The 24,826-nt window shown below is 53.3% G+C and overlaps 2 protein-coding genes across 6 annotated transcripts in view; one reads left to right on the forward strand and one right to left on the reverse strand.

The window, feature by feature from the left end:
• Cib2 (calcium and integrin binding family member 2) overlaps positions 1 to 17,164 on the forward strand; it is a 26,081-nt gene extending 8,917 nt beyond the window's left edge. The window contains exons 1-7 of one of the 5 annotated variants that reach the window (XM_033756019.1): positions 271 to 339; positions 622 to 670; positions 4,701 to 4,735; positions 10,819 to 10,930; positions 12,184 to 12,331; positions 14,471 to 14,666; positions 15,008 to 17,164. In XM_033756019.1, coding sequence (XP_033611910.1) covers positions 10,862 to 10,930; positions 12,184 to 12,331; positions 14,471 to 14,666; positions 15,008 to 15,029 — 435 coding nt within the window. In that variant the 5' untranslated portion in view covers positions 271 to 339; positions 622 to 670; positions 4,701 to 4,735; positions 10,819 to 10,861 and the 3' untranslated portion in view covers positions 15,030 to 17,164. Of the gene's footprint in view, positions 1 to 6; positions 73 to 270; positions 340 to 621; positions 671 to 4,700; positions 4,736 to 10,818; positions 10,931 to 12,183; positions 12,332 to 14,470; positions 14,667 to 15,007 lie in introns of those variants that run through there. The other 4 variants (XM_010619480.3, XM_033756020.1, XM_010619484.3 and 1 more) reach the window with 4 other exon arrangements.
• Sh2d7 (SH2 domain containing 7) lies at positions 16,824 to 24,773 on the reverse strand. The gene is made up of 6 exons (XM_010619479.2): positions 24,607 to 24,773; positions 23,805 to 23,894; positions 20,643 to 20,808; positions 20,198 to 20,407; positions 18,338 to 18,991; positions 16,824 to 16,888 (listed from the first exon to the last, which is right to left on the reverse strand). Exons 1-6 carry the CDS (start codon positions 24,771 to 24,773, stop codon positions 16,838 to 16,840), a joined length of 1,338 nt encoding a protein of 445 aa, XP_010617781.1. The 3' UTR covers positions 16,824 to 16,837.
• Positions 24,774 to 24,826: the final 53 nt, after the last annotated feature.

Raw genomic sequence — 24,826 nt, forward strand, 5'->3', positions numbered from 1 at the left:
GCGGGGCTCCGGGCCGCCGCCATGGGGAACAAACAGACCATCTTCACCGAAGAGCAGCTGGACAACTACCAGGTGAGCAGGGCTCCGTGTGCGTCCGACCTTGGGTTGGTGCCCCCCCACCCCCAGCCTCAGTTTCCCTACCAGGGATGAGGCATGTTCCAGCTGGTGATTTTCGGGCCTCGCCCTCTGCCCTCTGCCCTCTGCCCTCTGCCCTCTGCCCTTCGCGTGCAGCCTGGGGCCACTGCGAGGAAGATGGAGTCAGTTGGTGAATGCGGAGCCACAGGGGTCTGAAGCACCAGGTCCTCTGGAGCTCACCTTGGTTTGCGTTGGAGCAAGCGGGTGAGCCATGGGCCTCTCTCTGCCCTGTGTGCCCAGACAGACCCCCTAGGGCCCCTATCCAGGTGGGATCTGATGGCTCACCTGTGTGACTTTTGGGGTGGAAGGATGGAGCCCCCTTCCCCTCTGCATCACAGTGTCCCCAGTTGTTTGCCTGCCTCTGCCTGCGGCCACCTGAAAACACTGTACAGTTCCTGCCTTCCTAGGGTTCTGTCTCCCATCTCCAGGTGGTTGTTCTCGTATACCTCAGGGCCCAACTCTGATGGCTTCCTCTCTGATCCTCAGGCAGTGGCAGGATGTGTGATCACCTTTGTTTCCAGGAGAGAGGGACACAGTAGGTACCTGTAGCTTCATGAATACTTCTATTGGTTTAAAGCATAGGTCTTCTGCTATGGGCAAAGATGCAATAAAAGGCCCTTCTCCCCTTGAAGCCCTCATTGTCAGTAGTATAGGTTCCCCGGTTCTAGCAAGAGGCCCCGGGCCGGAAGAGAGGCTTTGCAAGGTGGGGTGCCTGCTGTGTTCCAGATTCTGCTGTAGCATCAGCACACTGATCATAATGGGGTGGATTCCTAGCCCCACGCTAAGGAGAGTAGATGGAAAAGGCAGCCTCATTACCACCGAGGCCAGGCAGGGCTCATAAGCATTTTAATCATGAATCCCACGCTTCCCTTCCTTCAGAAGAAGTGGGCTAGGCATGCAGAGTCTCTGCTGAGACAGACTGTTACCTCTAAGTATGGTTTTTGTGACTAAAGGAGGTGGCAGAGTGTGTCCCAGGGAAAAGTGCTGGTGGGCAGGGGGGGTTGGCAGGGCAGAGGCTTCTGCTGAGGTTGGAAGGTGCAGAAATAGGGCAGTGCCAGGCAGGTCCTTAGAGTTGGAGTTTGACTAGTGGGGTCTGGAGGAGACATTCTAGTAGAGGGGTGGTGAGATAAAGGCTAGAGGTGGCACAGGCAAGCAGCCCATACCCAGAAGTAAAGCCCACCCTGGTGGGGATAGGGACCTGGTTCCCACTCAGATCAGCCTGGCATTAGGTTACCCAGCAAAGCCCGGCCCAGCGTTGGTTCTGGTCCTTTGCCAGGGCCCTGCTAGACAGGGTGGGAGAAATGAGAGCCATGAAACTTGAGAGCCCTCTCTCCTCCCTCTAGTTCCCCAGCCTGGCTGCAGGGCTAGATGGGGTGACCCTGAATTACGGCTGCCCCACCTCTGCAAGTGACCCCCAGCTTTCCCTGGTCTTCTCAGCCTGATAGTCTTTCCTTTCCAAGGTGGGGTGTCACCTTCCTGGTTTCCAGGGGCCAAGGATACCAAAGCTTAGGCTCTTAACCAGACCATTCCTATGCATTGCACACTCACCACCTGGACCCCTCAAACCCTAAAACAGGCCCCACTGCTGCTCCTCCAGCCATTCCAACACTTTACTGTTCCTCAACCCACGTTTTCCCTTAGGAACAGGCCGTGTGACTCAGCCTCACGTTCCTGTCACCTGGAAATCCCATTTTCTAGCCCCATGCTGGCTCTGAGCCAGGCCTCTGCATCTCCTGGGAGATCTGACCACATTCTTCGCCTCTTGTTTCTCTCACTCTTCCTTCTTCCTTCTTTCCCCTTTCATCCCCCCTCTTCTCTTCCCTCCTTCCTTCCTGTTCCTTTCAGCAGACACGATGTAGATCACCAATGGAAAGCACAGTTATTCTTTGATCATCATCCGGTGACAAAATGGTACCGACTGTAAGCCAGCCAGGGCCCTGTTGCTGTGGGAGTCCTCAGGGGAGCTGTCCATGGGACAGCCATGCAGGACAGGAGGGGCCTTTCTAAAGGACAGGTGTGACCCTCCCCTCTCTCAGTGATTCCATGGTGTCTTGGGGTGACCGCCCATGCTAACTCCAGAGCACTGGCCTGGCTGGGGTTCAGTTCTCATTCCATATTCCAGGCACCCTGAAGAGCTTCCAGCCAGCACCCTCACCCCTTCTCCAGCCCATTCTGCCACCTCTATCTAGGGCAGGCCTCAGTGCGCCGGACAGGCCCCTCCGACCTTCCCCAGTCCATTTAGCAGAGTACTCAGCCAGCCCACAAAACACACTCATCCCCAGTTTTTCTTGTGCTGCAGAGTGGTTTACATTGTGTCATGTGTGTGTTGACACCCTTCTCCCTTCCCATGTGGCTCCCACTGAGGCACAGAGGAGCCCCCAAGGATGTTGAATGAATGAATGAATGGTGACTCAGACAGGGATTCCACAATCCTGGGTTCAGGGCATAGTGGACAGGAGACGTGCTGGCCTTTAGTGAGCACTGGGTTCTTTGGGCCTCAGGGTTGCTGCCTCTAAGACAGGAGTTCCTACCCACGTAGCCTGAGGCTACCCTGGAGGCTGACCCCACACTGTGTGGGATTGGTGGGGCAATGTCAGGCTGGGGTTGGCATAGCTGGATGGGGCCAGATATGTGGGAGGTGGCAGGCAGGAAGGCTCCCCGCTCCCCTTGGTAGCAGTTGAGTTGAGCTCTGGAGCATGGAGGGATTGGGCACACTGAAGGGAGGGTGGGCACCTCGGTGGGGAACAGTGTCCTAGGCTAGGGGGTAGGTACAGGCTGTCACTGAGTAACCTCTGACTTCACTAGGAAAGCCAGCCTGGCCTGTTCACTGCTGCTGAGTCCTGAGACCCCACCTCTTCTAGCCAGGTCCTCAGCTTCAGTTTCTCCATGTGTAAAATAGAGAGGTAAAGCCTGGCTCCTATGCTGTGTGGAGGACTAACCAAAGTGGACTTTATTTTATTTTGTTTGCTTGAGACAGGGTCTCACTATGTAGTTCAGGCTGGCCTTGAACTCACTGTGTAGCCCAGGCTGGCCTCTAACTCATCGCAATCCTCCTGCATCGGCCTCCCAAGTGCTGGAATTACAGGCATGCATCACTACACTCAGCCCAAATTGACTAGAATATTTAGAGCCAGGTACATGATAAACATCCTACTGTGCTATGGCTCTTGGCCTGACTGCACCTTGGAATTTCCCAAGTGGCTTTGAAGACCCCTGGTTCCCAGGTGGACCTCCAGAAATTCCTTTGTAATTGGTTTGGGGTCTGCTGAGGGATCATAGGGGCATAGACATTCTAAACAGCTCCCCAGGGGACTCTGCTCCAGGGCAGATGTCCTCATGTTTGCTCACTTCAGCTTTGGTGGGAGATGTTGGAAATGCAGGTTCCTGGGCCCCTTGAGTGTCTGTTTCAGAATCTGGAGTGGGGGCTGAGAGTCTGCATTTCCACCAAGTTCCCAGCAAGGTTGCTGCTGGTCCAAGTACAATGCCGTAAGGACTATTGGTGAGGAGAAATGTAACTGTGGACCAGGATTATGTGGGGAACTCGTGCATCTTTCCACTGGTACCCACGAATCAGAGAGGGAGGAGAAGGGAAGTGGGGAGGTGGGGTCCACAGGTCAGGTGAGGGGAGAGGGGAGCCGGGACTTGTTGCATTCTAGTCCTTCCATGGGGGATGGTCTGTACCTAGGAGGTACAGCCCCCTGCCTCTGCTGCCTGCTTCAGGCCTGAGGCCTTCTGAGGGGAATCTGGCCACATGGCCCCTTCCCATCTGAGTTTTAGGCCTGCTAGGCAGGGAGTTTCCTATCTGTGCTCCCTGAGTCTTTCCACAAAAGAGCCATTGACAAAAGCAAAGCAGCCACCCCCTTACTCCCACTCCCCACCCTACCCTCTACCCCCTTGCCACTGGGTTTCGTTCCAAGAGGGGCAAAGCGGCATGGGGCCTTCATCTAACAAGGAAGCCACAGACCACAGAAGAACAGACTCGCTGGACTCCACAGCTCCTGGAAAGCCACACCAGGGGCCTCCCAGCTCTGCTGGAGGTGCTTACCTGGAAGCTTTGCTGTTGTGTGTGCCCTGTGCATCCTCACACAGCTGCCTCAGTGTGCAGCCCAGTTGCTGTGGTGTCCAGCGGCTCCAGGTGGCACCCAAGGCCTACCTGGCTGTCACTTGCTGCTTACAGGAGCCCACTGGGCCCAGCATCCAGCCAAGGAGACTTTCTCCCATCATGCTGCAATGGTGAGCAGAGGTGGAAAGGCCTATGGCCTGCAATGTGGGGTTTCCAGAGCTGTGTCTAGCTGCCGTCCTCCCGTAGCACATCCTGCTGGCCCTCAAGTCAGCCATGCCCACCTGTTAGTACCCCGTCTTTCTCCCTACTGTGCAACCTAGTGGGTTACATGCATTGGCCCAGCATCCCAAGATCCCCTGGAGTCAGTTGTCCCTGGACAAGTTGGGCAGGGTTCGTGGCAACTTCTGGCCCTGTCCAGCACTGTCCTGTGATGCCCTGTGCCTGCAGGGCTGAGGAAGGGGCCTGGGACCCTAGGCCCACCACATGTGTTTTTCCTCCACAGGACTGCACCTTCTTCAATAAGAAGGACATCCTCAAGTAAGTGTGGCTTCTGGTCACCCCTTTAGGGCTGGGGCTGCAGCCGGGTGGGCTGGGGACCCTGTGTGGGCTGCCTACAGGAGCTGGTGCTGAGGAAGGGCTTGGGCACTGTGTCCAGGTCTCAGGTGTATTGGGCCACTGTGCAGACCTGAGAGCTCCCCCCTGTTCCCAGCTCCTCTGCCAGGCACGCGGCATCTGTTTACTACACTGGCCTCTCTCCAGGGTGGGAGTCATTTAATCCTCACCTGACGTTGTAACAAGAAGATCTTGTTACCCCACCACTACCACACAGTTGTGGCTCAGGGACTCAGCAACATGGCCAGGGACCAGAGACTGGCCACTGACAGGTCCCTTGCTGCTTCCCTGCATTGTGGGGCAGCTACTGCAGGGAGCCCATGTCTGTTATATTCCAGCTCCAATGTCCTTCTGCCCCTGGGAGGTCTAGACATCAGGGGCATCCCTGTCCTGGTAGGTCCGGGGAGTGGTCCAGTGTAGGAAAGATGAGGGGTCTCAGAGCCTCAGGACCAGACAGAGAGCTGGGATCAGAGTGGGAAGCCTGCCCTGTGGCCTTGGCCGGACCCTGGCTCAGGCTATCAGATGGCATCAGAGGCCAGCAGAGGGTGGGGGATTTAGCTCAGTGTTCTCCCACCTGCCTAGCAAGTGCAAGGTCTGGAGTTTGATGTCCGATACAAAAACAAACAAACAAACAAAAAACAGCAAAGCCTCAGGCTCGTGTTCCCTAGAGAGCAGTAGAGGCTGGCCCAGCGCCTGTGTGGCTTCCCGAGCTCTGTGCTGCAGTGTGTCCCTTACCTTTCTGCTTGGCTGGACAGCGTGCCTGTGCAGGCTGCCACTCTACCTGTCCCCAGACAAGTGGGGTCACCTGCTTCTCCACTCAGAGGCCTGGCCTTGGGGGACCTGGGTTGTACTCCCAAGTCCCAGCTCTGTGGCCACAGGCAATGTGTGACCCCCCCTGCCTCAGCTTTCCTGGGAACTGGGGGAAGCACCCCACTTAGTGTCTGATGGCTGGGACTTGGCCTGTGGCTTGGTGATGTGAGCAAAGTCCCCACTGGGACAGGGTGGCTCTTGAATACAGCCCACGGTCACTGCCTACGTGCTCTGGTGGGCAGACCTTCCTAAGCTTTGCCCTGTGTCGCAGATGCCCCCCAGGCTGTATCTCCTGAGGCCCACACCATTTTCATTCTGGCACTTTTACAGGCCATCCCTGCTGCCTGGGACCAATTTGTCACTCCCACCTTGACATTGCCACACTTCCCTCCAGAGTCAGCTGTGTGTCCTCCATCTCCTGGCACCCCAGCACACAGTTCTCTCACAGCCTAGGGAGCTCTGGGCATCACTGGCTTAGACGCCAGCACTACCTGGATTTGCCAAGAAGCCTGAGTAAAGGACGGGAGGGTGTTCTAAGCTGGAGAGCAGTGGGTGAAGGACATGGCCTCTCCTACTCCTCAACTGGTCTTACTGAGAGCAGCAGGGTTGCCCCCAGGGGAGGGTGGCTCAAGGCCACAGCGGGAGCCCGAGCTATGCCCGGGCTTTGGGGGTGTCCTGGTTCCTACAGCCTTGGCTTGCCCAACTCTGTACCCGGCAGCATCCCAGCCTCTGTAGCTCGAAGCCAAGCCCGAGGCCAAGAGAGGTGAAGGACCCCTGGCAGCTGGACACCTCCTCCAGACTGTGGATACCCTCCCCACTCTGTCACTTGTTCCTTCAAGACCTGCCCCTGGGTTAGCACTCTCCGGGACTTGGAGAACTGAACCTGGGGCTTGTTCTGTATATTAGCCAAGGGCGGGTGTGAAGCTTCCTTTCCCCATCATGTCCCCATCGAATAGGAGGCCTGGGTCTGTCCCCGCCATGTCACCCTGGAGCAGGAGCCCTAGCTGTCCCCAGCAGTCTTAGGGGTCCCACCTGTATCTCTGGTGCTGTTTACTCCAGGTCCCTGTGGCCGGAGGGGCCAGAGTGGCAGTGTTAAGTGTCGTAGAGGACACCCAGGGTTTGCCATTCACCTCCTACCCTGTGGGAAGGGCAGAGACAGGCAGGACTCCTGGTGAGCTCTCCTGGCAGGGACATGGTGGCTCCATCCCTGTTTCAGCCCCCTTGCTTTCCTCAGTCCCCCTCCTGGGCTCTAGCAGAGCCAGGGTGACTGATGTCCCCCCTCCCCCTCCCCTTGGGACCACCCACTGTACACGGTGCAGACCCGTCTGTGGTCCGCTCTCCTCCCAGCCTTGTTCCCAGCTATTTTGGAAAGCAGCAGTGACTGCTGGCGGGGAGGAAGCTTGAGCGGGGGACTCTTCTCCTCAGCAGTGTGGGTTGGTGTCAAGAAGTGGTAGGCCCCATTCTCCCTCACCCTACACTGAGCCCCACATGACCCCTTATTCTACCAGCCTCTTTCCTTCTGTGAAGCTCAGGGCTTCAGCTCCCTGTCCCAGTTCTGTGGTGTTCCTGAATGCAGGGGACAGGAGTCCTTGTCCCCTCAGGCAGAAAGTCTCAGCCCTTTAGCACCCCAAGGTGTTTGCCTAGTTGTTACCTTATTGTTTATTTTCTCAACTGTGTGTGTGTGTGTGTGTGTGTGTGTGTGTGTGTCTGGAATACTAGGGATTATATCCAGGGCCTCCACACTGAGCTACTAATCTAGAAGTCTAAAACTCAGCTGTCTGTGGGTGCCAGCTTGCACTGTTAAGTGGAACCTTAGAATGGACCTCTGTGGAAGCAGCAGCTGTCGGCCCCAGCATGGCCAGGAAACCCAGCTGCATAACGTGAAATCTCTTCCTTTGTAAACACTGGCAACTAAGTTCTAAATACGCATCATCATCATCATCATCATCATCATCATCATCATCATCATCTTCCTGGGAATTGAACCCAGGTCCTCATACTGAGCTGTCTCCCAGCCCTTTTTCATTTTTTAGTTTGAGACTGGTCCACATTAGATTGCTGGGGCTAGCCTCAAACTTTTCATCCTCCTGACCTAGCCTCCCGAGTAGTCGGGATTATGGACCTGTGCAACCACATGTGGCTAATTATATATATATTTTTGTTGTTGTTGTTGTTGTTGTTGTTTTTGTTGTTTTTGAGACAGGATCTCACTATGTAGTTGAGACTGACTTGGAACTCACTGTGTAGCCCAGGCTGTTCTTGAACTCACAGCGATCCTCCTGCCTCAGCCTACCAAGTGCTGGGATTACAGGCGTGTGCCATCACGCCTGGCTAATTATATTTTAAATAGCTTGTGAAAGCCATGCATGAAGGTGGACACTGGTTTTTGACATTCAGACAAAGTAGTCTTTTCCCCGGGGATTTCAAATGCTGTATGTCATAGACTGATTCTCTTCTGCAGTCCTCTCCCAGTACACTGTCCTTCAGTGCCAGTGTCAGTTCCGTACTATTTTTTCTTCTTACTGCTTTAAACTCTTTTAGTATCTAATAGGGCAAATGTTCTCCCAATTGCTGTTTTTAAAAAAGCTTTTTTGGGCTAGGGATTTAGCTCACTGACGCTGCCGTCTGCCTCGCAAGTTCAAGGTCCTGAGTTCGATCCCCGGTCAAAAACAAAATAAAAAAAAAACAGCTCTTTCCCCCAACTCTTCCAATTTATTGTTCCAAAGTTTTGAATCAGGCAAGTTCCTTTGCAAATCTTGATCAGGATTGTATTTATTTTAAGGAAAAATGAAGAGAAGGTTGGCTTCATTGCAATATTAAGTCTTTTAATTAGAAAAACATGACAGTTATCTAACTACCTAAAATATTTTAATAGCCTTTGATAAAGTTCTATTTTTTGTTTGTTTGTTTGGTTTTTGTTTGCTGACTTTGAACTCACTCTGTAGCCCAGGCTGACCTTGAACTCAAGGGATAATCCTCCCGTGCGCCAGAATCTCAGGAGTGCACCACCACTCCCAGCTAAGTTCAGTGTTTTGGGGGTGTTTATGTTTTTTTGTTTTTTGGTTCTGGGGATCAAACTCAGGACCTTGAGCTTGCCAGGCAGGTGCAGTTCCATTTTTAATATACAAGTTGTATTACTTTTATATTTAGTCATTTCTGAATTTGTGATTCTTTTGAGTTATGTGAATTGGACCTTTTCACTTTGTGTATATGTGAAATTGGGATTGAACCCAGTGGCCCCCACATGCTGGGCAAGTGTCCAGCACTGAGGTGCAGCCCAGCTTTGAATGAGGCTTCGTAATCATTTTTTTAATTAATTAATTTTATTGGTACATTTAAGGTCTACAACGTAGTGACATTCACCATTGGAAATTTACACCTTTACATAATCCATCTTGGTTCTTACTTTTTCTCCATCCTCCTTCCCTCCCTTCAACCCCTACTCCCTGTAATCATTTTTTAAATAAACTAATGCTGAGACACAAATATATGTGAATATACAATGAACACTTGACTTACAAACTCAATTTGTTCCCAAGGCCTGGTTATAACTCAGGTTGGTCAGTTGAAGGCTCAAGGCTCCTTAGCCTTCAAAATCTCTCCTGTACACAGACAGATCTCAGTGTGCTTAGACATTGGCCCAGGATTTCTTAATTAACCCCACACAGTAAAGGATGCCGTAATGGTCCTTCCAGAACTCTTTTAAAGGTTGAATCTGTATCTGAGACCATCTGGAAGTACAAGCAGCCGGCATTCAGGTTGTAACTCAAGACTTTGTAAGTTAAAGTGAGAATTCCAGAAGTAACCCAAGTTGTTCATGTGTCAAGCCAGTTGTAACTGTATATATATTTCTGTGTAGAAAAGATCCTGAGCCTTTTCTAATTCAAATAGTTTTAAAGATGATTATTTTTGATTTTCCAGCAAATAGTCATAATTTGCTTTCTCTTTTCCAATATTTGAATGTAGTATTTCATTGTCTTAATTACATTCGCAAGCACTCCTGAGGTAACCTTATACATTAATGGTGATTATAGGTATCCCAGTTGTATGGGTTTATCCCTGTATTTTATTATTTAAGTATAATTTTGGATACTGATTTGAGATAGAGATGTCCTTTCATTTCTAGTTCTAAGAAAAAACTCCTTTTGTTTGTTTTGCTAAACATTTTAAATTATCTTTTGTTAAAAATAATGCATACTTTTAGCATACTTTTTATTTTTGTTAACAAATACTTTAAAAAACTAAACAAATTGGATCTGGGGGTATAGCTCAGGGGTAGAGAGTGTTTTGCAGGTATGAGGCCTTGAATTCAACCTACAGCACCAAAAAATTGTTTAAACCCCCTAAAATATTCAAAAGTAGGTAAAAAGCAATGAGTAAAACCAGCCCCCCACCACCTCTCCCCTCACAGTCAAAGGGATCTCTAGTGTGACTTGTGGTATGGAACTTACCAGGTATTTTTTTGTGTGAATTCAGCCATACAGTCATATATGCATTTAATTGACAGAAACCCTATTTGGTCCTAATGACTCATTCTTCTAGACCCTCTGGGATGAGACTTGTGGGTGTGTTAGTTTAGAAGACTTTTGTGCTTAGGTGTGAGGTACATTTGGCTCATTCTAGATACCGCTTATTAGGTCCCGCCATTAGGCCACTGTTAACTTTCTAAAATAAACCTGAAAGCTTTCATATTTGCCTTATGCTCGAGCAGTTCAAGTAGCACAAGTGTGTCTGGTCCTAGATGTTAGGGTAGGACAAATATGTAAGTCTTCTTGAACTTAGTGGAGAGGAGAGGTTTGTGTGGCCTTAGACAAATCACCCTTCACTCTCAGGCCTTGGTTTACTGAGCGGTAAACGGGATTGCATCTGTGTGCACAGTGATGGGGAGGAGGTTAAATAGATAACCTGTTGTGAGGTGCTAAGCACAGAGGAAACAGTGGAAAGACCTGAGTGTGGGCCCAGGGCCGGAGGAGGAGGTAGTGGTAGAAACAGCGGGGCTAAGCGCTGTCTCTGTCAGCACAGGGCTCTGGGCAGAGCTCCCCTCCCTGCCAACCCCATCTCCTGTGGGCAGAGTAGTCAGTCCCCTTTTGCCTCTCATCTGGGCCTGGTTGAGGTTGGTTTTCAGAGCTGGGCCAGACCAGGTTGGAGGGCACCAGGAAACGGTGGCAGCCCCTCATGCCTTACCTCTGTTCCCTAAGGCTACACGCACGGTTCTACGAGCTGGCTCCCAACCTGGTACCCATGGACTACAGGAAGAGCCCCATTGTCCATGTGCCCATGAGCCTAATCATCCAGATGCCGGAGCTCCGGGTATGTGCATGCCCTGCATGTGGGCAGGGGATGGGCATCTGCACCCATTTGGGTGACATCTGAGCACCTCCCTGCATGGCTGTGTGGCACTGAGAAGATGTCTGGACCTCTCCATGTCTCAGTGAGGGAATGAGTCACTTGTGCAGGGCTGTGGGTCTGTGCCCTCCCAGGGCCCAATGCCAGTCCTTGCCCACCTGCCTGCCTTTCATAGAGTGGCCTGACCTGCTCTCCTTCAGGTGACCTTTTTCCTCCCCCTCCATGACCGTGGCTCCTTGTTGAGGTCAGTATGGCCATCGACAGTGTCACTTCTCAGACACATATCCAAGTCCCTTGGGACTGGTTTCAGAATGCAGGCTCAAGCTCAGCACATCTGGAGCTGCTGGGCAAGGCTGCTATTCTGTGCCCAGGTTACACACTTCTTGGGTGCTCCATCCCCACATTCCCTGCCCAGCCTCTGAAGTGCACCCCAGCAGTAGAAGGCACCTGGGCAAACTCCACACAGCCAGGGAGCCTTGAAAATAGCTCTGGGCTGGGGCTGGGGTCCTGAAGGTGGAGTCAGTGGACAGCACAGTGTCCCCTGAGAGATGAGCCACGGACATGACCTGGATGAGCACCTGCCTATAAGGCAAGGGACCAGGCTCACAGAATGGAGAGCATGCAGTGCCCAAGGAAAGGAACCATAGGCTTTGTACTTGAGCCTCTGGGCGGCCTGAGCCTGGCACACAGTGAGCTGGCTGAGTGCTGGCCAGCAGGGATGAGGGAGTCTGAGAGCATCGGAGAAGTGGGTTGATGCCCAGTCCTCAGGGGCAGGAGGTGGCTTGGTGACTGCAGGCCTGGTGCTGGCACTGGCTCTGTGATTCTTGCTGAGTGTCTGGGTCCAGGTATCCGGCCTTTCAGGCCCTGCTTCCACCTCTGCCTCCCTGGGTGCTGTCTTCCTCCTGTGGAGGGGATACTTTGGAGCTGCTCCAGGCTCCAGGGCAGGTCCTCGCTCCTGCCTCTGGCACAGCTCCTGTGAGCACACAGAGGTCCCGTGTGGCTCCTCACCCTTCCAGACTGGCTCCCACCTGCATACGCTTCAGCTCCTGGAGTCCCTGATGATCCAGCCGAGCAGATACCCTCACTGTTCCCATTTTGCAGAAGGGAAACGAAGGTTCAGAGGGTCAGGCCACACATGTGAGGCCATGCATGCTGTTATCTCTGAGCCCCCTGCTTGGCTGGCTCGGTGACAGTGATGGCTGTGCTGTCCTCCTCAGGAGAACCCCTTCAAGGAGAGGATCGTGGAGGCCTTCTCTGAGGATGGTGAGGGGAACCTCACCTTCAACGACTTTGTGGACATGTTCTCTGTGCTCTGTGAGTCAGCTCCCCGGGAGCTGAAGGCCAACTACGCTTTCAAGATCTACGGTGAGGACCTAGCGTGTGGGGCGTGTGCTGAGGACACAGGGTGTGGGGCATAGGGACAGGTATCTAAGCTGTCCTCTGAGCAGTGGCTCTGTTGGGGTCTGGCCAGGAGGACAAACCACACCTGGGAGAGTCTTGGTGTGAGTAAGAGACAAATGTGGTGATATTGGGTCAGGATCTGGGACCTGAGGAGGCATGTTTCCCAAAGACACAGGGTGGCATCTATGGCAGAGGGGGTGTCCTTGTGGACTTTGAGGAGCAAGATGGTGAAGGCTCAGGAAAACGGGAGAGGTTGGGGCACGGGATGGGGAGAGCAGTGAGTCCAGAGGCAGATTAGGGCCAGGCTGTGGGGACCAAGCCAGGCAGCAGCCTAGTGCTCAGGGCCCTGGAACTGCAGGGCTCCGGGGCAAGGGCAGCTAGGTTATAGAGAGTCCTATAGAGTGTGGGGGCCAGAAAGGAGGCCCAGTCGGTTGTAGAGAGGGAAGGCAGCAAATACCCATTTCATGACCCAGTCCATGGCCTGCCTCTCAAGGGCCACCAGGGGGTGCTAGAATGCAATAATTCTCCCCTTCACAGGCGGGAGGGAGGGAACTTCACCTTCAGCTCGCCCACTGAAGGCCTGTGGGCCTGGTGTCCCTTCCCAGACATGGACACCAGTGTCTGAAGAGGGCTAGTCCTTCTGGTTCTGGACCACAAGAGCTGTAATAAGCCTCCTGTCCTCAGCACCTTGGGCAGCTGTGATCCTAAGGCAGCCCAACCAATCAGGGCTGATTGCATTTATTTGTTGTGATGTTTGTTTCAGAAGATTTTGGCTTAGCTGTGTCCACAATGTGTTTGTATATTAGAAAGCCAGCTCCTGTGTGTCTACCCTTAAACCATGCTGCATGGTTCATGCTGAGAGCTTCTGGAATTCCACCTGTCTGGGAAAGGCTGTTGTCTGCCCACAAGGGACTTGCAATTTGTACTTCATGCAGAATGGGCAGAGGGCCCAGTCCACTGTCTGGCAAAGACCCTCATGTGTGCTCCCAAGGGCAGAGATGAACCCACCATGGGCCTATCCCAGAGGCCTTCACAGCCAATGCTGAGACAGGAAGGTGGTGCTGGGCACCCTTGAGTGCTCAGGCTGTAGGTCCAGCATGGACCTGGGATGCGTCCTTGGCAATTCCTTTCCATAGAGTAGTTAAATGAGGAAGGGCACACAGTGCTCACAGCCATTGCCATCTTCATCACCATCATTCACATCTCAGCCCAGTGGGCTGAGAAACTTGGCAAGGGAGTCCTTACATCTAGAAAGCTCCCCCTGGGCAGAAATTTGGAGGGTGAATAGGTGTTTGTTGGAAGGGTACCCGAGGCAGGAGAACTCAAGTGGCTTTAGGCTGAGTGTGGTGAGAAGGGTGTCACTTCTCTGTGATGAGCCTAGTACCTGTGATTCAGTCCCATGAACCCCTCTGCTGTGCTGGGGATGGAAGTCAGACCTTCATCCCAGGGGAACCAAACCATGCTCTCTGCTCTGTGTGTGCAAGGCCCATTGTGTGGCCGCTCTGAGGGGCTCCTGCTTCTCCCAATATGGTTTTTCTGTTTAACTGACAGATAAAATCGCATGTCTGTATTGTACATGACGTGATACATGTGTTAATTAGCTGCAGATGTGTGACTTCAGGCCCTCCTGTGCACATGGTACCACTCAGGGAATGTGGGTCTTAGTCCAGTAGACCTCAGGCAGGATCCCCACTGCCTCTCTGTATGGCTTTCTGGCATTAACTCAGTCACTTCCCCTAGAATGTAGGCCAGCCTTGGTGTCTTTTTGCTCTAGAAGTCCACTGGGGTCAGGCCAGGAGGTCCAAGGTTCCCAGGGACTCTCAGGTTTAGGCTATGGTTGTACACTTACTCATGGGGTTTGGGGGTGCTCTGAGTACTGATTTGTCAACTGTGTGTGTTTAAGATATGCCGTGTAGATGAGCCCCCTTGCTCCCCAGTATCCCTGGAATGTGCATAAAGATACCCTGGGTATGCCAGGGGCTGGTAGAGAAGGCAGTGTGGACAGCCAGGGACAAGGTTAACATAGGGCAGGACTCCTTGGGGCTTCTGGGGAATCAGCCCTGGCTCAAACATCTCCCCTGGCACCTCCCTTCTGGCCTGTAGACTTCAACACTGACAATTTCATCTGCAAGGAGGATCTGGAGCTGACACTGGCCCGACTCACCAAGTCAGAGCTGGATGAAGATGAGGTGGTGCTGGTGTGTGACAAGGTCATCGAGGAGGCTGACCTGGATGGCGATGGCAAACTGGGCTTTGCAGACTTTGAGGACATGATCGCCAAGGCCCCCGACTTCCTCAGGTACTGCCAGCCTAGGGCTCAAGCAAGGCAGACCAGGACGCTGGGGTCATAGAGGGCAGCCCATCTCAGGAGACAGCCATGGGCAGTGTGCATAGGCCAGAAGGTCACATGCAAGCCCTTGCGGGGCTAGACTCCCACGGGAAGCATGAAGACCCTGAAGGTTCTTGGTTATGATTGGAGGCTGGAGTCTCCAAGGGCCGCTGTTCCTTCTGGACTTCTCTCCATGGGGTGATTAATGGCCCTTCAGTGTGGCTTCCCTAAAGCCAGGGCTGGTTAGGCCTGGGTTAGCTCTGCCTATCCTGCAGTGGCCTCTCACCCTCTTGCCCTTTCTGTCTTCCCAGCACTTTCCACATCCGGATCTGAGGGCTCTAGAGGGCCTGGAAGCCCACCATCCTCAACACTGTCTGCAGGGCTGCGGCCCCGGCTGCCCAGGAGAGGAGCTGTCGCCCTGGGTTTACACCACCAACAGCAAAAAACAACCTAACCAGGGAAGAGGGTATGAGGTGGTCCAGCCCCAGGCCCATGGTCCCTCTGTGGGTCCTCTGTCTCCCTGGGAGGGAAAGGCAGGAAACCTAAGGGGAGGTGGTGGGGTCCCACTTGTCTATGTGCTAGGCAGATACCCCAGTTGTCCGGTAACAAGCAGGAAAAAAAAAAGAGGTCAGGGTTTTAAGCTATGCAATTTACCTCCCAAATGCCAGGCTGCACCCCGCTGCCACCCTTCCCAAGGCAAAGGGGTGTGAGCAGTGGTCTAAAGGGCTCCATCCTTGTCTGCCTGGTTTGTGAGCTCCACCCAGGCCGCCTTCTCTAGTGGTGTGGAATTTGGCTGATGTGGGCTGACCACAGATTTGTGAACTCCTGTAGTAAACACTGTCCTTCATTCTGTGTCTGCTGGTGTTAGGGGATAATCCGAGGCACCTGTTTCTGGCTGCTGGGATCCTCCATGGACACGGCGCTCTGGTGCAAAGTGAAGCACGGCCTCCCCTCTCCAGGCACTGCCTTTGGTTTCAGCACAGTGCTCTGGGGGGAGACACCTTTCTCGATCCTCCCACCCTCAGGAGATAGGGGCTGTCATGTCCCTGCTTTTCAGAGGGAGAAGTTGTATAGCCAGGCCGCCCAGATGTGCTTCAAGTCACGTGTGCCCAGGGTCAGGCAGGAGGGAAGGTTCCTATGGTCTTCTGTCTGGAGAGGTCAGTCCTGGTCACTACTCCCAGTGGTCACCTTTATGGAGGTGGGGCATGTGGGCAAGGGGGATGAGGAACAAAACAGGAAGGATCCCAGGCAGAGCCAGCCTGGCCTGAAGGAGTAAGAGACCTGAGCCGTGTCTAGAGCTGTGCCAGTCTTCGGCTCTGTGGGGCAAGGCCACAGGGTGAAGGCCACAAATCAGACTGGCTAGATGCAGAGGTCAGGCCCAGGTGGCCTGATCACACAGGGATGGCACCCAGCACTCCCTGGCTGGCTGCACATGCCACCAGCCACTATGTCCCAGATTAACCCCAGCATGAGCAGCCTTTCTAGAGGGCATTTGCTTAGCAATGTGGCCCCAATCTACTGCCCCTCCACCAGAGGCCTTGGTTTCTCCTTTGTAGCACAAAGGATTTGGGCTGGGAACATCAGGATTTGCCTAGCTGTGTCTGAGGCTGGGATGAGGAAAGCCAGGAGGAGCTGTGGGTGGCTGAGGAGGCCCTGACCCATTTTAAGGTCAAACTGTGGCTTTGAGGCCAGGCCTTGCTGTCACATCCCTGTGGCAGGAGAAAGAAGGCAGCTCCTTCCCCTCTTCCTTTCTGCTGTTGGACCTTAAGCCAGAAAGCTGCACAATGTCCCCTGTCCATTAGGAAAGTATCTGTGGCAGCCCAGGTCTGTCACACTCCAGTGAGCTCCGAGCCTGTCCTGGTACACTCCTCTGGGAAGTGGGACGCTGACCCCTGCCCATGGCCGGTCCTTGCTCTGTGGCCTTTTTCCTCCTCTGCGTGGTTGGCAGGTGCTGGGGAGCAAGACATACAGGCACACAGGCTGAGGAAGGTCCCTCTGGGCAAGCAACCAGGCTGCATCTCAGAGCCTGGTCCACAGTGGTTGGTTGGGTTAAGGATTCCAGGGCGCCTTCCAGTGAGTGGAGAGCTTCAGTTGATCCCAACACAGTACAGGGACCAGGGAACCCTGGGGCTAGACCCTCTTCAGAACCTGTGCTTCTTGTCTGCAAAGAAGAGCTTCCGGAGCTTGTCAGGCTGCAGGGAGGGAGAAACATGGGGTTAGGGGGTCTGGGCACTGGCCTGGCATGGGGCGCATGCCCGGGGAAATGAGGTGTAGCTGGAATATTCCTGGCTCCTCTCTCATGCCTCTCCCAGTGCATGAAACTACCTTACATGCCAGTTTAGCAGGAAGGATTCACACTTATCTGACCACGGAAGGGATGGGAAGGAAGAGTATGAGAAGAAAAAGCCTGTAATTCCAGCACTCAGGAGACTGAGGCAAGAGGATCACTGCAAATTTGAAGGTCAGCCTGGACCATGTAGTGAGTTCAAGGCCAGTCCAGACTACATAGCAAGACCCCATCTCAAAGAAACCAACACGCATACAAAAGAAGATGTGGAAAGTGATGATGGGCCCCACCTGACCTCCCTGCAGAGGCCTGATCTTCCCTGACCCCAGAACTTTACACCCCAGCTAGAGGCCAGGAGTTGTACCCAGAGCCACCTTGTTTGAGACACGATGTGGTGCTGCCTCCAGGGGAAGAGCAGGCCTGGGATGTGGCTGCTGAGGTCCTTAAAGGACTCTGTGGTCCTGGGAAGGTTGGACCCTGGAGGCTGTTGCATGTGAGCATGGGCACAGCCTGACCAAGTGGGGACCCAGTGAGATTCCTGCAGAGGCCTCACACCTGGGATCTCAGAGGCTTCTAGTGCCTGAGACCAAGGCCCTGCCAGTGGGGATGGCCTTTTGGTGCCATTGTCTCCAGGTGCAGGCAGAATGAGGGGTGGGGCTCTTGCTTCCTGGGAACCCTGGCCGGCCCCACCTGGACCACCTCCCTGTACCTTCCTGATCCCCACTCCTGTTGAAACCCCTGTCTTCCTTCTCAGAAACAACATCCTATTCATGGCTAAGCCCAGAGTGACAGGTTACCTAGCACTGTCCCCTGGGCTGTAGCTGTACATAACCAGAGGTACCAGCTCATTTCACAGAGAAGGAGGTGGGGTCCTGGGGAGGATCTCCAATGAGGAACACAGAATTCCTTGCTTGATTTGATTTTCAAACAAACCAAGACCAATTGCAGCATTTGAGGCCTACTTCAAAAAGTACTTTATCTGAAATTCAAATTTAGCTAGATGCCCTGTGCTTTCTCTTGCTAATTCTGGGGAAGTTGTCCTACCCAAAGTTAGGATATTTGGGAGGTTAAGCCATAATTAAGGCCAAGGGCTCCTCTCCCTTTCTGAGTGCCAAGACCTGCCAAGGCCGTTGCAGAGGCTGAGAGAGGGGTAGGAAGCCCATCTGCTGCAGAGAAAGCTGTCAGGGCCCCAATACCTACCTCTTAAACACTGAATCTTGCAGCTCCCTGTCACCACCACCACTACCAGGCGGATGCAGGCAGGGCTGGAAAGTCTGGGCAGGGTCAATGACCTAATCTGCCCTTGCCCAAGGTGTCCCCAGGCCCAACAGTCCCCTCTGCCCACGGAGCATACCTTTTGTGTCCGTCCAGGCTCCTTCCTCCTGGCTGCTGGGATTTGCTCGTAGGTGTTGCCCCGCTCTGGGAGTTCCAGGGTCCCTGAGGTCCTCTCATAGGCACTGTTCGTGGGCCCTGACAGTGTGCTGTATGTGGGACTGGCCCTGGGAGGCAGGATCTTGGCTGGGCCACCCCGGCAGGCTGGGATCTGCTCATAAGCCCGTTCCTCTTGGTCATCTGTATCACAGGCCTCCTGCAGGAGACCTGTAGCCCTGGCAAGGTCATCAGCAAAGCTGCCCTGGGAACAGGACAGAGCCTCATGGCTCAGCTGTTGAAACCCCTGCCTCCGTGTAGCAGCCCAGGATCCCTGGGCCTCGGAGCTGGGGGGCAGGAGTGGTTCCCAGGAGGTGGGAAGTGTTTTGGGGCCCTGGTCTGGGCTCAGCCTAGGGAGAATAGGCCCCAGGTCGTCAGGCCTGTCTTGGTCTCCATCTGAGAGTCTCTGCAGGGCCTCCCTGCCTGGGACACAGGCCTGGCTGGACACTGCTGTGCCCAAACCCAGCTGTGCCTGGCTTGTCTTCCTCAGGTCCGCATAGATGATGTTGCCAGGGGTGGCAGGAGACTTATCCAGGAGGGAGGTACTCCTCTCAGGGAGTGGGGGTACCCTGCTTCGGACCTAGGGAGAGAGAGACAGAGACCATAAGGGCACCCACTGCAGAGATGTCCTCAGGTTGCCTGGGGTCTCTCAGGTTTACCCAACTGTTACAGGAAAGGGTTGGAATGCTATCCAGAGTCCTTGACAGCCCTCATGCTCCGGGACTCTGAGCATGGACCTTACTTTGGCATTCAGGGACTTGGGCTTCCCAACGTCACCCCTCCCTGCTCCTGCCCCTGTGGTCCATTAGTCCTTGGGACCTCTGATCCCCCCACTTAGTACTCAGCCCCCTACTCCCACCAGTCCATTGCTTGTGGATTTTTCCAAGTATTTAGGGCCCACCAACTGTGTAGAAGACACTCTTGGGTGCTGAGAACTCTGTGGTGAGCAAGGTCAGCTCTGGAGAGTTTACACAGAATCTGGATCCACTGTATGATAGAGTAAGTGTGACTATTACATCCCCCAAATCTCTTTTTTTCTGTCCCATGCTGGGGATCGAACTCAGGACCTCGCACTTGCGAGGCAGGTGTGGCACCACAGCTAAATCCCCGGCCCTTACTGCATGTTAATGTATCACGAGATCATGTGGCATCAGTCATGGTCAGTGCTGGGAATGGGCCTGAGAGAACAATGGGGGAAGGGGATGTTTTCTGAAGTGTAAGTGGCCTTTCTGAGGAGGGATGGGAGAGAGGCTGAGGGCAGCGAAAGTGTGAGCAGGCAGACATCTGGAGAGAAGAGCGTGCCAGGCCAAGGGCACTGCAAGCCCAAGGCCTGGAGTGGGAGAAGCTGGGTGACAGTCTCGATCCTAGGCTAAATGTGAGAAGTCTTGAGAGAGACTGAGGAGGCGCTCTGAGTCCCTCCTGTGGGGTGCTGAGGAGGAGAACACTGACCCTCAGGCAACCCCTCTACTCCCTGGGAACATCCAGCCATTTCATATCCATTCTCTCGTTCATGCCTTTGGGAACATCAGGAACTGTAAACTGAGGCAGGGAGAGATTGTGTGACTGGCTCAGAGCCGCGCAGCCCCAAAATTTTCGAGAGCAGACATGACACATGTCCAGTGAGCCGGGGGCAGGCCTGACACGAGCAGCTGCCAGTGCTTCCTGCCTGGCCTGGTGCTCACCCTGCAGCTGGAGGGACTGCTGGGCACAGCACACAGGGCTCACTGAAGTGGCACCCATATCTCCATTCTGGCAGCCCTCCCCAGGGTGGCTGGAATCTCCTCACCTTGGTGCTGTCCTCCTTGGCAAGGTTCCAGGGATCTGGGTCTACGCTCTTTTCTGTGTGCAGGAAGGACCCCTGGGCCTTCACAGGGACACGGGGGCTGGCAGTCCTGTCAGGTACTGTGGTGGGAAATGTTGCCGGTAGGGTTTGCAGGCCCAGGTTGGTCTGGTGGAGGCCCAGAGTGATGGCATCATACAGATCGTAGTCCTCTGTCTGGGTCAGTGGGGACACAGCAGGTGCAAGGTCCTCAGTGGCTTCCCAAGTAATGAAAGGTCCCCACCTGGCCCCTGACCTCAGGCAAGATGGTATAAATCCCCTTTCAGACAGAGACCCTGTCCCCACCCAAGTACCCAAGGGCAGCAGACAGTGAAGGCAAAACAGGACATGGCTGAGTGAAGGATGCCTTTGTCTGGGCTCGCTACCTAACCAGGAGATGAGAGGAACCTACCCGGGGACAGGCAGCAGCCAGCGTCTCCCCAAAAGGCTCCAGCTGTACCTCCTGATAATGGCGCACCAGCTCGGCCAGGGTGCCGTGGCTCAGGTTGTCCCCTGAGACCAAGTAGCGCCGGTTTCTGAGCTGGTTGATGACAAAATGCCGACAGCGATCACTGCCTCTGCAACATAAAAGTGTGGTCAGGGGTGGGGGGCTGAGCTCTGGGCCAGCCTGGGGCAGGAGAGGCCTCACTCAGCTCGGCACCCAGGACAGACCCACCAGCCTGGACCCCGCCCAACTAGGCCCTGCCTGCCTGGGAGCCCTGGTGTTCCTGGGGAGCTCAGGAGGCTTTCACACCCTTGGGCTCTGGAGCCTGGGAAGGACCTGGGCCTACGCTGGTGAAATCTAGAGGAAGGGCTGGACCAGGATGAGGCTAGTGAGAAACTCACCTTCAGAACCCCTCAGAAGACAAGAATGAATACCAGAAAACCATGGTAGGCAAAATCTCATAATTTTAAATGAAGACAAGATGTAACCCTGTATCTTCACAACTCATTCTAACCCCCACACTGCTGAAACAGTGGGCTTCCACCTCTACCTTTACCCTCTGCATCATTCTTCTGTACGGAGGAATAACGGACACACGAGGAGTCACAAACATTCTAAACATCCAACACGTGAGCTCTCCCAGCGTGATACAAACCCTTCCAACCCCAAGGACCCACCCCAGTCCAGCCCTCCCAGGAGCTGCCACCTGGCCCCATCACCTTGATTAATTTTACCCTTTATGGAACTCCATGTGAATGAAATTCTACCCAATTTTATATCTAGCATCTTTCATTCAACCGATCTGATTGATTACCAATCAATTAATTGATGTTCATGTAGAATTAGTTTCTCTTTTCCCTTATGTGCAATATTTCATTTGATGAAAGAATTCAGTTTACATGTTCTGTGGATGGGCATTTAGGTTACAAATGTAGCTGCTGTGAACATTCTTTGCATGAATATATGGACTCATTTCTGTTCAGACCACACCAAGTAGTAGAACTGATGGGTCAGAGGTGGTTTAGCCTTTTTGTTTTTTAATACTGGGGATCAAACTCAGGACCTCATGCTTGCCAGGTAGGTGCAGAGCTGCTGAGCTAAACCCCAGTCCCCAGTTTAGCTTTAATAGATTGGGCCAAATCATTTCCTAAAATTGTTCGATGTGAGTGCTTTATTATTCCACAGCCTCACCACCTATTTGATAACATCCCTCTTTTCATTTTAGCCATTTATTGTTTTTCTTTTGGTGGAACTGGGGCTTTAACCCAGCCCTTTTCCATTCCTTTTTAATTGTTTTTAAAATTTGAAACAGTCTTGCTAAATTGCGCAGTCTTGAAGTTGCAATCCTCCTGCCTTAGCCTCCCAGAGATCTTGGAATTACAGGAGTGCACCACCACGCCCACATCATTGTGATTTCAATTTTTATTTCCCCACTTTTTCATACATTTATGGACCTTTGGATATTCTATTTGGTGAAGTGTCCCTTGAAGTCATCTGCTTTTATTTGGATTGTCTGGTTTTTTTTCTTATTTATCTGTAGGAGTTCTTTCTATATTCTGGATATGAGTCCTTTGTTAGATATATGTATTGAAATATTCTGCCTCGACTTTTTCTTCCTTTAATGGCATTTTTTTTTTTTTGAGATAGGGAGGGTCTCGATATGTTGTTGAGACTGACCTGGACTATGTAGTCCAGGCTGGTCTTGAACTCACAGCGATCCTCCTGCCTCAGCCTCCTGAGTGCTGGGATTACATAATGGCATCTTTTATTATCAAAAATTATTTTAAGGAAATCAAATTTATTTTAAGAAATCTTTGCTCATCCCATTCTCAGGCATTTTCATTTACTTATGAAAATGTTTTCCTGTTTTCTCTGAGAAATCTTACTGCCTCTTGGATTTATGATCTTTCTAGAATTCATTTGTGTACATGGTGTGAGCAGTGGCCTTTTTTTCCCATTTGGATGTCCAATTGTGGCCGGACCCTCCATGGGAAAGATGGGAAGTGCTGTGGATCTGGGAACAGATGTGTTGGACTTTTTCTGGCCTCCCTTCTCTTCCTTTTCTCTATTTCTATTTCTTTGAGCAGCCCCATTCTGATCTCTTTTGCAAGTTGCCTCAGATATCATTTAGAGGAGAAGCAACAACAACAAAGAAACAAAACAAAACAAAACAAAACAAAAAATCCCGATGCTGAAAAGATACTTGAAAACTGCTGACTTGCTATGTTTCACAGTATCTGGCATTGTGTCTGGCTCATTTAAAAAGTAACTGTTTGGACAACGACTGACATTTATTTAGTCCTACTATGTTCCCTCCCTGGATACTTTAAAATAGTCATGGGAAGTAGGTTCTGTATTATTCCTCTTCTACATAAGGGACAACAGAGGCACAGGGAAGCGAGGAAACTTATTCACGGTAAGGATTTAAGCTGGGGAAGTCTCTGTTGATGCTGATTTTGAATCACACTGAACCTTTCACCCTGGCACCCCGCCTCTTCCTGACCCAGGGCCACCTTCGCCCTTTGCCTTCCTGACCCAGCTATTCCTGGGCCGGGATCAGCTCTGCTGTCTGACTTCTGCAGGCCCCTGTTCTACCCTGACCTCCACTTCAGCCTCTGACATCCCGCGTGTGTCCCCTCCATCCCCTCATGTCCAGGCCTCCCTCCACAGGCTGCCTAGAAGACCTGGTGAGACAGAAATGTGACCAGACTCACCGTCACTGTGGCCTTCGCCAGAGTCCCGGGCTGCCTTCCCTGCTCTCCAGGCGTTGTTGTAGAGGGACCCTGCGTCTTGCTGCATCCAGTGACTTCGGGCTCCCCCACACCCTGTCCCTGAGGCCTCTGTACTTGTGCACACAGGGGTTCATCTCTTATCCCATCCACACCCTCTTTCCTGCTGGCAAACTGCTGCTCTTTGGGGCTCCAAGCTCACCTGCTGAGCCTCATCTCCCAGCCCCCACTCACCACCCCCCATGGCCTCAGCCTCGGCCCTGGCACATGGCAGTGCTGCTCAGAAGGGCCTGTCACAAGGTGACAATGCAGAAGGGAGTGAGGGGTGGCACCCAGGGACAGTCCCGCTCCGGGCTGCAGGGCCTGTGGCACCTGCAGGCTACATCCTGCACCTGCTTACCTGTAGGACAGGATGTAGCTGGCAGCCCGGTCACTGAGGCGGATGAGGAAAGACCCAAGAGCTTTGTCACATAGCAGTTGCTCCGTCTGCCTGGGCAGGGGATGTGCTGTTAGTGGGGACCTGGGGCCCACCCCAGGCTGGCACACAGCTTAGGCCTGCTTCGGCTGCTTAGGCCACCTTAGGCTGGCACACAGCTCAGGCCCCATAGCTGTGCCCCCAGCCCAGACCCAGCACAGACAGCCCATCAAGCCTGACAGCTTGTCCTCCATCCAGATGGGGTCTGTGGCCTCTCATGGTTTAGTCTGTGCCTCTGGGCCCCCTCCCATTATTCCAGTTTCTAGGTTGGGATAGCAAAGAGTGGAGCCAGGCGTGAGTCCCAGTCCCCAGTGTCGGTGTTCACAGAGCTGGCCCTGGCTTTGTGCCTGCGTGGCCCTGGGCCGTTTCTGGCTGTTCCTCATTCTTGCTCTAGTGCCTTGGCCAGCCCACCAAAAAGCAAACCCTGAAACTTTGCCTTTACTTCTGGGACAAATGAGCATCCACATTTGCGGGGACGGTCCCCTCTGTCACCCTCCCTCTTTCTGTCCCTGTATAGCCTGGCAGCCCAGCTACCATGAACCCATGTGGGGCTAGTGCTGTACCCACTCTGCTCATAGGAGTGACCCCTCTGTCTGCACCCTGGTCCGCTACCTCCCCTGGCCCATCCAGCACAGGGAGAGGCCCATCCACTGCCTGAGGGTTCCCAGCCAGGCTCTTAGCCCCCCTGGGCTGTGGGCCATGCTGGCCCTGGGGACAGCAGCCTTACTTGCGGGTGACGAATCCGTGAAACCAAGGGGGCAGGGCCCCATTCTGCAGGATGGAAGGGGCTTGTGTCTCCATGAACCACTTCAAGGCCAGCTCCTGGAGCTCGGCGAGGGCTTGGCTGTCCCCAGGCCCCCTCCCTGGGCCGGGCTGCTCCAGGCTCCCTTCCATCCCAGTGAGCATGGACACAGTGTAGCTGGACAGCCACTGCTCTATATCCACAT

The sequence above is a fragment of the Fukomys damarensis genome, unplaced genomic scaffold (genome assembly GCF_012274545.1).
Source record: "Fukomys damarensis isolate Sample0158 unplaced genomic scaffold, DMR_v1.0_HiC HiC_scaffold_25, whole genome shotgun sequence".
NCBI classification, from domain to species: Eukaryota; Metazoa; Chordata; class Mammalia; order Rodentia; family Bathyergidae; genus Fukomys; species Fukomys damarensis.